We start from the raw sequence: 9,961 nt of genomic DNA on the forward strand, positions 1-9,961 counted from the left end.
AAGATCCCACGTGCCGCGGAGCGGCTGGGCCCGTGAGCCATGGTCGCTGAGCCTGCGCGTCCGGAGCCTGTGCTCCGCAACGGGAGAGGCCACAACAGTGAGAGGCCGGCGTACCGCAAAAAACAAAAACAAAAACAAATTGTATCTCTGTGGTTTTACCAGGGTGTTAGTGTCCTACAGAAGATTAAGCCAAGGAGCACTTCAAATGAGCTCTGTCAAATGGGTCTCAAACTGGCTGTCGACTGACAACCACAAAGAAACCCTCTCAGGCTTTAACTAGGGATGGATGGAGAGGTAACTGACAGAAACAGAAGGTCACTCCTGAGTTTGGCTTTATTTAACATCTTTAACTATCTTTGGAGGAAAAGCCATCAATTTCCATTTACTGAGAATGCCACACATTACAATACGTTCTCAAGCTATAAGGGGAAAGAAAAACTTGCACGGCTTCTCCTGCAGGTCTCCTGAGCCAGACAGGCCAACATTACTCACTCTGCTTAAGGTACAAAGGAGATCTGGTCTCAACCAGTGTTAAGTGTGTCCAGTCACCCAAAAGGTGAATCCACAAACAGAGACCTGTAAAACCATAAGGCTGCAAGGTCCTGCCTGTAAGACTGAACGGTTGTTGAGCACTGGGCCGTGATGCTAGATCAGGGTTGAATTCCCAGCTTCTGCACTGCTTAATTCCGGGCAAGTTAACCTCACAGAGCCTCTGATTCCCAAGGCATAAAATGGACCCAATGACATCACCATCTGGGAGGATCGTGAGGACTAAATTAACTGAGCTGAAGTATGTAAAACACCTCATGCAATGCCCTGCAAACGGTGGATGCACATGAAATAGTAGTGATTCTTGTTATTTCTGCAGGCAAGGCCAAGGCATTTTGAGAGAAATTTTCCTAAATGAGGTTTGTGTTCTGATATATTTTCTTAATTATGATCAAGTCCCTACTACATGCAGGGACTCCAACAGAAGTCCCTGCCTGCTTGGAGCCTCTAGACTTATTAGAGACACAAATAAGATTCTACACACTTTCAATATAATATAACCTTTTGGCGAGAGAATACAGGAGGAGCACCAAGGCCAAGATCGGATGCCAGAAAAAGCTTGTTGGAGAAGTGAAATTAAGGCAGAAAACTGGAACGTGTCTAGGTGTTGGTGACACAGAAAGCAGTCCTGGAGAAGTTGGGAGAGAAGGGTATTTCAGGGAAAAGTACATACAAAGGGTCAGCTGATGAATATAGGAGGAGAGAGGACAAGGGGAAGAAGTGAATGGGGGGATAAAGAAAGGTGGAGCAGGACCTAAAAGGAAGTCTGATCGGGGAGGACTTCCTTTAGCCATGATCAGGGTTTGAGTTTCAGAAGAGGACAGTGGAGAGCCAGCCGAGTATTTGGGGCATTTTGGAATTAAGGAAGAATTACGCGGGCTAGAGCCCCAGTGTGGTAAACAGAGCTGGAGGCTGGCAAGTTGTAGGCAGGAAGCGGTAAACAGAGCTGGAGGTTGGCAAGTTGTAGGCAGGAAGCTCAGTTTCAGAAGATAAGAGGATCCCACTAGGGGGCTGAGAATGGGGATGGGGAGGAGGACAGACTCAAGAGAGGGAATCCAGGGAACTAGTTTCACAGGGACAGTATAGTTTATCTAGGGACAGTATAGTGGGTGTTTTTATGAAACCTTCAGTACTATGAAAGGCCTGGGGTTGCTACTCCTATTTTATAGGTAGGTGAGTTTAGAGACAATGGGAATAAGCCAGCGTAAAAGCTTTAATCTCTTATCTCTAGGTTTACATGTTCAAAATTTGGAAAATGTTCAGGAGGTGGTATGTTGTAACTTCTTTTTTTGCAGTATAAAAAAAATGAAGAAACATTACTACTGGCTTGAAATGCAGACGCAGGGTGCCATCTTTCTCATCCATATATCCTCATATAAGTGAAACATGTTTATGAAGATGCAGGTGAATTAGAAACATAATAGAGGTGACAGAGGAGTCCCAAGCTAGAAGATGAATTTTTCAATTTGTTAATTTCTCACTCTTTGTCTGACTAAATTGTTCTTTTGTTATCAAAACAAAATGAATTTCTTCCGCTAAATTCTTTCTGTGAAAATCTTTGTGTTTTTCTTTTATCACTCAGCCTGGCCATCTGAATTTAGATGAGGAGCAAGACCCAGAAAGTTAATTAGCACCAGGTTAACATTTACTGTAACCAATCATTTAGCATTTTTTGGCCATGCACATTTTCCATTAAATTTTCACAAGAAATAAAAAAGACAGGCCATCAACGTATATTGTGCAAAACAAAGTGTTGGTCATCTAGATCTTAAATTGCTTGCAGCATTCAAGACTGGCCCTTGATAAGAATAATTTATAATTTAAAAATGAGTCATTTAACATCCTGCTTGCAAAAACTTTCAGGAAAATCGTCACTTTTGACTACTTTGACTTCTCTCCATTTCTGGCCATGATCACAATCTCTTAGTTTCACAAGGACCCCAGAATGCTCAGTATCTGTATCTCCGTGGCTACCCTAGTTCTTAAATTTAAAATCTGCTAGTGCAGAAAAACTGCTGGAATATCTCCTCTCTACAAGAATCTGTTACTGTGATTTGAAATGTGGAGTTAAAATGTTATGTCTTTGCTCACTAGCCTTCAGAGGGCTGTTCTACAATCGCTTCCAATTACTTAAACCATTTCTACAACAATCGGCCTCAATTTTTAAACGTTAGAACCACTTGGCTTTTGCTTCAGGAAAGCTTTATTAAGAGTGCTGCTTCAAACTCAGTTTAATTTTGTCTTTATGGTCAAGTTGCCATACAAACTGGAAGCAAAAGGGTACAGACTTCAAGACTTCTCAAATGGCTACTCTTATTAAAGATGTGATGGTAAAAGAACAAGCTATGCTCATGGAAGAGGAACTTTCCAGTCATGATCAGAAACTGTTCCCAAGCCATAAAAAAGAACAAAATAATGCCATTTGCAGCAACATGGATGGACCTAGAGATTGGCATACTGAATGATGTAAGTCAGACAGAGAAAGACAAATATCATATGATACCGCTTATATGTGGAATCCAAAAATTAAAAAAGGGTACAAATGAACTTATTTACAAAACAGAGTCACAGATGTAGAAAACAAACTTATGGTTACCAGGGGGGAAAGGGAGGGGAGGGATAAATTGCGAGGGATAAATTGGGATTGACATATACACACTACTATATATAAAATAGATAACTGATAAGGACCTACTCTATAGCACAGGGAACTCTATTCAATAATTTATAATGACCTATACGGGGAAAGAATCTAAAAAAAAAAAAGTAGATATATGTATATGTATAACTGATTCACTTTGCTGTATACCTGAAACTACCACAACACTGTAGATCAACTATATTCCAATTAAAAAACAAAACAAAAAACCCCAGAAAATCTTCCCAAATGTTGACCAGGCAAATGATGAATGCAAAAACGGATCCCCACCCCCAGAACCAACAGCAGAATTACGGAACAGGTTACTAAATGATATTATTATTCCTTGTTGGCACAGCATGGCAAAATATTTACCTTCGTTCCATAACTTTCCACTTACCAACTTAAATGTCAATGTTTTTAAAGCTTTGGGATCATCTACAATCTTCTGTAAATTAGCAGCCACTGTAAAATACAAACATGGAGAAAAAGCATCCAAATTATTTCCAATAACTGGATTTTCACATCAATGATTCAGAAAATCTGACTAATGATGCAATAACCTGCAAAATCATTTCTTTCACAGACATTACAAAGTCCATATAAATGATCAAACTACTCTCATAAAGACATTTTCTACCACAACCTACATCTTCAGCACATCTGAATTAATCACTATACACTGACCCCACGTTTTCTACAATAAAATGAGAAATTACTTTCTAGTGGAAAGTAAATGACAGTAGCCCCCAGTGTTTCCACCACCTGGTTTTTCTCAACACTCATTAATAAGAGATCTATTAGCCAGGAGAGGGCGTACAAAACAAAGAGGAGGGGTATCGCAATGACCCATTTCTCTGGAAATAATAGGTCAGCATTTTGAACTCCTGTCCCTATAAATTCACTCAATTCTCTGCACCCTTTTTTTTTTTTTTTTTTTTTTTTTTTGCGGTACGCAGGCCTCTCACTGCTGTGGCCTCTCCCGTGGCGGAGCATAGGCTCCGGACATGCAGGCTCAGCGGCCATGGCTCACGGGCCCAGCCGCTCCGCGGCATGTGGGATCCTCCCGGACCGGGGCACAAACCCGTGTCCCCTGCACTGGCAGGCGGACTCCCAACCACTGCGCCCCCAGGGAAGCCCTCTGCACCCATTTTTATCAAAGCAACAAAATACAGTGTATAACCTCTACGACTCAGGCATGTGTCTTAGTGCTTTCAGAGCACGATGATCTGTCAAAGCAGTGACGTACCACCTTGAGCAACACCGGAAGTGGCTGAACAGGGTCAAGCACTAGAGGCTGTCCTTTTGGAGCTCAACAGTGCAGATATGTTTTTAGTATTGGCCAGATTCACCAGAGACCCATCCTGCTCTCTGTGGTGCCATGATGTATTTGATGCTCTCATAGAGAAGTCAGCCTTTCTTGCTTAGGGTACTGTTTATGAACAGAATCCTCAACAGGTGATGCTGATGGAAATTTAACACCTTCCTCTTTCCACATCCAAACCTGAATGTCAGGTAAGTACTATTGGTCAAAGAAAGAGAAGTTACTATTGAAGCAATTAGGAGAGAGGTCCTCTTCATCATTTTTATTTTTCATAAGGAAAACCCCCTGCTGCTTCAGTAATTAGGCATCTGAAAAGTTATCTGAATATTTTAAGGAAAAAAAAATTTAAGAGCAAATAGTAAACATAAATATTTTGAGAAAAGTGTTTCAAGTAGAAAGTTTGTAAGTAGAAAGAAATCTGTGCAAATTTTATTTTTCTCTAAGGTTGACTGAAAACAACCTAGACACAAGAATTTCTCAGCAGATTAGTTTCATTTAATCCATCTGCTGTGGAGGGAAAAAAGTTATATATTCAATATGGCCTGTTTCTCTTTTTAAAAATTTTTAAAATTTATTTTATTTTTGGCTGCGTTGGGTCTGTTGCTGCATGGGCTTTTCTCTAGTTGCAGCGAGCGGGGGCTACTCTTCACTGCAGTGCGCGGGCTTCTCATTGTGGTGTCTTCTCTTGTTGCAGAGCACGGGCTCTAGGCAGGTGGGCTTCAGTAGTTGTGGCACACGGGCTCAGTAGCTGTGGCACACGGGCTCAGTTGCTCTGCAACAATGTGGGATCTTCCCAGACCAGGGCTCAAACCCGTGTCCCCTGCATTGGCAGGCAGACTCTTAGCCACTGTGCCACCAGGGAAGCCCTGGCCTGTTTCTCTTCATAAACCACAATTACAAGCACCATTTTATCTTCATCTGTTGCCCTCTTAATATTTCCAATCTGAGTAACAGACAGACAAAGTTTCATTTTTGTTAACACCCGTCTCCCCCACTCATCTTCTTCTCTCCCTCGTTTTTGCCCATGCAGCAAACTTATACACATCATGTACAGATCCTGGGCCACCAACCTCAATCTTCTTTTGGCCTCCTCCACAGTTGCCTGAACTTATCTCAGATACTAAAGTCATCTAGTGGTCTACACAAGAAACATTGGCTCATGGAGTGAAAAGCTCTGCTGTAAAATCCTGTCCACTAAAGCCAGTACTGATGGTGTCAGGGCATTCTGACTATATGCAAATTGCAGCAACTGAGCAGAGTCACCCTTTTCTTAAAGCATAAAAGTGTTCTAATAGTTCCTTGGATTTGGGCTGATTTCACGAGTGGCCGTAAAGTCTTCACATGAATTTCAGTCCTTTCATTAGAGTCTCCCCGTAAATGTGGATGATTTACTGCCTTGTTCTGGGTCATCTATTTCCAGTCTGCTCTCTAATGTTCCACCCAAAGCAGAGCTGCGTCCTACACTAATTCACAACCCTCTCTCTGGTGGACATGCATCTGTGGTAGGGCCAATTTCCAAGGAACATGGCTACAAGCAAGTTGTAGCCTGGAGGGCAACAATGACCTGCTGGCATCTTAAACAATCATCCCAGAAACCACGTCCCCAACTGTGAACCCTACACCTCGGGGGGGACATTAGAAATTCAAATTCTGTCTTCAGCTCAAAGCAAAAATAGCAAAACTGGCCACTTACCTGATTACTCGTTCCAGGTGCCAGACTTATTTTCAATTTCGTTGATTCTAATTTGTTATAAAGTGCTACAAAATACCTTCACTTAACTGACATCACATAAAATTCAGGGTGATACTAATTTCTCTTCTAGTAGCAATGCTCATTAAAAAAGGTGGGTGTCACTGTTCCCTCCCTTCTCCTGACTGCACCTGGATTTCTAAAATAAAAACGCTCCTTACCTGGAACGTGAGCTGAGAAGGAAGGGCTGGGTAGGGCTGGCTGTTACTTTAGAGCTCCTCAAGTATATGCTGATAACTTCATGTTTTAAGATACCCTAGTTTCCAAAAATAAACTATGGGGCTTCTGAACCCTGCTTACTCAGTGGCCATCAACTCATTTCTGATCCCTCCTGGCTTTCCCAAATAAAACTCATTCCCCTAGTTTCTGATGCAGACTCTGTGTTATTCCTTGAACTTGTCCCTTCCGTCCTCCACAGCCCACTGTCTTTGGTCTCGGAGCTTTCTCTGTCTCTTGACCACACAGGACACACAAGATACTCACTAAGGCCCCAGGGATTGTGGCCCTCTTGCCCTACCACTGGGACTACATGATACCTTTGTGTGAGCCATCTATTCCTTGCTATTTTTGTGTCCCTGCATCACACTTTAGGCTTGAATCTCTGTCAGGGCTGGAAGTCTCTATTTGCTCTTTTGGATAACATTTGGCCTAATGTACAGTAAGTACTGCCCTTTATGAAGCTGTAATAATGTCATTAACAACCACATGGAAGAAGATGCTGATGTTCAATACCCTCCTGCATCTAAACAGAGAAGGAAATAAAGAGTCTCCTCCCAGGGGTAATCTACCAGAGGCCAGGCAGCAGAGGTGACATTTCTCCGGCAAGCTAAGTCAGGCATTCTCCAGACACTGTCTCCTCTACAATCTCCCTGTACTACTCGAATTCTGCACATTTTGACAGTTAGGAAAAGTAACATTTAGACAATGACTATTTACAGTTTGTGTTTGTATCCTGAGTGATTATTCAAAAGATGCACTTTTCTCCCTGCGTACCAGCATATTTCACGACAATCTCACAGAGTACTGATGTTCTCATGGAGGTGACTTAATTTAATTCGAGCTCTTCTCAAACAAAAGCTTTGGGGAAAAGCACACCAAAGGAACAGATAATGACTATTTACAGTTTGTGTTTGTATCCTGAGTGATTACTCAAAAGATGCACTTTTCTCCCTGCGTACCAGCATATTTCACGACAATCTCACAGAGTACTGATGTTCTCATGGAGGTGACTTAATTTAATTCGAGCTCTTCTCAAACAAAAGCTTTGGGGAACAGCACACCAAATGAACCCCAAGGCTGATGTATTCCCCTAGTAAGAAATTCTGAGGTAAGGCAAAAGCGTAGACTTGGGTTACCTGACGACGATAATGTCACAATGTGTTTTACTCAAAGACACACCCTGTAGGTTGCATTGGTGCAGAAAGGCAGCATGAAATTGCAAAGAGACATGGGTGCCAAAAGAGAATCCAAGCTCTTAGTAAGGAGAAAAGGAGAGGCTAGGAGAGTGAGTTTCTTATGGATACTGCTATAACACTAATGCAAAATTACGGCGAATTAACAATTCAGTTTGGGGCAAAATAAAAGAGATTTGCCCTTTTATTTCCCCCTAATCTCTGGCGCTTATCTTCAGGAGATGCAGTGTAGCACAGTGTGCAAGAGCCTGAATTCTCCAGCCAGACTGCCTGTGTTCAAATCCTCCTGCTTAGAGCTGTGTGGCCCCATGAACTTGGGCAAGTTTCCTTAGCCTCTTCGTGCTTGAAGTTATGCATCTGTAAAATGTGGATATTAATGGCGCCTACCTGATAGCGTTGTTTTGAGGATTAAGTTAATAACAAAGTTCTTAGAATAGTGTTTGATATATATAGCAAGTACATAGTAAACATTAGCTTATTGCCTCTACCCTGGACAACTGTGAATCTTAACTGGTTTCCTTGCTTTCAGTCTAAACTTCTCAAGAGCCCTGTTTCTCACACCTGAGTTACCTGGAGAATTTAAGTCATAAATTGGAACGTGTTCCCTCCTTAGGTAATACTGTTTAACTGTTCCCATCAACTCTGGGATAAAGCTCAAGTTTTTAATGTGGTCCAGCAGACCCTCTATGGTCCAGCCTCACCTACCTCCCTGGTTTATTTTCTGTCATTTCCTACCCCGAATTTTCCCGGGAAGGGTTCTGTAACCCCCATTCTCCTCTACACCTCTACCACTGTGTGCTGAAATTATCTGTTATAGATCTGATTTCCCCACTAAACTCTTTGATAACCCAGACAAAATCTTATCCACCTCTGCAAAAAAGGTTTACCTTTGACATATATGTGTGTGTGTGTGTGTGACATATATCCACACACACAGAAACTGACGATTTCTCACCACCTCCACTGCTACGACACAAGTACAGCCACCATCATCCTGTTGAGATTCGTACAATGACCTATCGTCTCCCTGCTGCCATCCCAGTCCCTCAAGTCTGGCCTCCACCCAGCAGTCAGATGAGCCTTCTAACATATGATAAGACCATGTGACTTCTCTTTTCAAAGCCCCCTGCCAGCTGTGCAGCTCTGACTAAAAACCACAGTCTCTGCAATGAGCAAGTCTCCTTGTCCATGTCTGACCTCATCCCTCACCATTCTTTCTGGCTGCCCCTACTCCAGCCACAATAGCCTCCGTGCTGCTCCTTGAGTGTCCAAAGCAGGCTTCCACCCGAGACCCTCTGTACCTGCCATTCCCTCTTCCAGAAACGCCGCTTCTCCATGGCTCTCCCTTCCAAGTTGCTGCGCTCATGTCTCTGGCTACCCTATCAACACCCCTCCACAGCTGCACTCTCTACTTCTTTACCCAGAATTTTTTTCATAGCACTGATCATCACCAGACATGCTATATATTTATGAAGTTTTGGATATGGCTTTTCACTTACCCCCGCACGAGGCCCATAAGCTCCGATGAGTCCAGGAACTTTGTCTGTCTGTTCACTGCTATGTTGCTAGTGCCTGACACATAGTGTCAATATAGAGGGTTCTAAGATTCTAAAAACCCCAGGTTAATATCCTTTTATAGAAGAATTATTCATATCTTAGAAGAAGTTCTACAAATGTGTCTCCTAAAATAATCTAATTTATTTTCCCAAAGCAAATCAATTAACTCTTGGCTCATCTCAAATGAATACTGAGTATCCTAGGCAACCATGACTTTGAAGACTGGCTATCAACAGGCACATGAAAAGATGCTTAATCACTAATTATTAGAGAAATGCAAATCAAAACTACAGTGAGGTACCACCTCACAGCAGTCAGAATGGCCATCATCAAAAAGTCTACAAATAACAAATGCTGGAGAGGGTGTGGAGAAAAGGGAACCTTCCCACACTGTTGGTGGGAATGTAAGCTGGTGCAGCCACTATGGAAAACAGTATGGAGGGTCCTTGAAAAACTAAAAATAGAACTACCAAATGATCCAGCAATCCCAGTCCTGGGCACATATCTGGACAAAACTGTAATTCAAAAAGATACATGCACCCCAATGTTCATAGCAGCACTATTTACAAGAGCCAAGACATGGAAACAACCTAAATGTCCATTGACAGATGAATGGATAAAGAAGATGTGGTACATATATACAACAGAATACTACTCAGCCATAAAAAAAAACAAAATAATGCCATCTGCAGCAACATGGATGGACCTAGAGATTGCCATACTGAGTGAAG

General features: G+C 42.2%; 1 protein-coding gene across 3 annotated transcripts in view; it reads right to left on the reverse strand.

Annotated features, from left to right (window-relative positions):
* STK39 (serine/threonine kinase 39) overlaps window positions 1–9,961 on the reverse strand; it is a 327,698-nt gene that overhangs the window by 11,451 nt on the left and 306,286 nt on the right. For 2 of the 3 annotated variants that reach the window (XM_055088331.1, XM_024122274.3), the window contains one exon: window positions 3,588–3,652. The exons of the other annotated variant lie outside the window; for it this stretch is intronic. In XM_055088331.1, the coding sequence (XP_054944306.1) occupies window positions 3,588–3,652 (65 nt within the window). The remainder of the gene's footprint in view (window positions 1–3,587; window positions 3,653–9,961) is intronic. 3 annotated transcript variants of the gene reach the window in all.

Source organism: Physeter macrocephalus, chromosome 2, assembly GCF_002837175.3.
Source record: "Physeter macrocephalus isolate SW-GA chromosome 2, ASM283717v5, whole genome shotgun sequence".
NCBI classification, from domain to species: Eukaryota; Metazoa; Chordata; class Mammalia; order Artiodactyla; family Physeteridae; genus Physeter; species Physeter macrocephalus.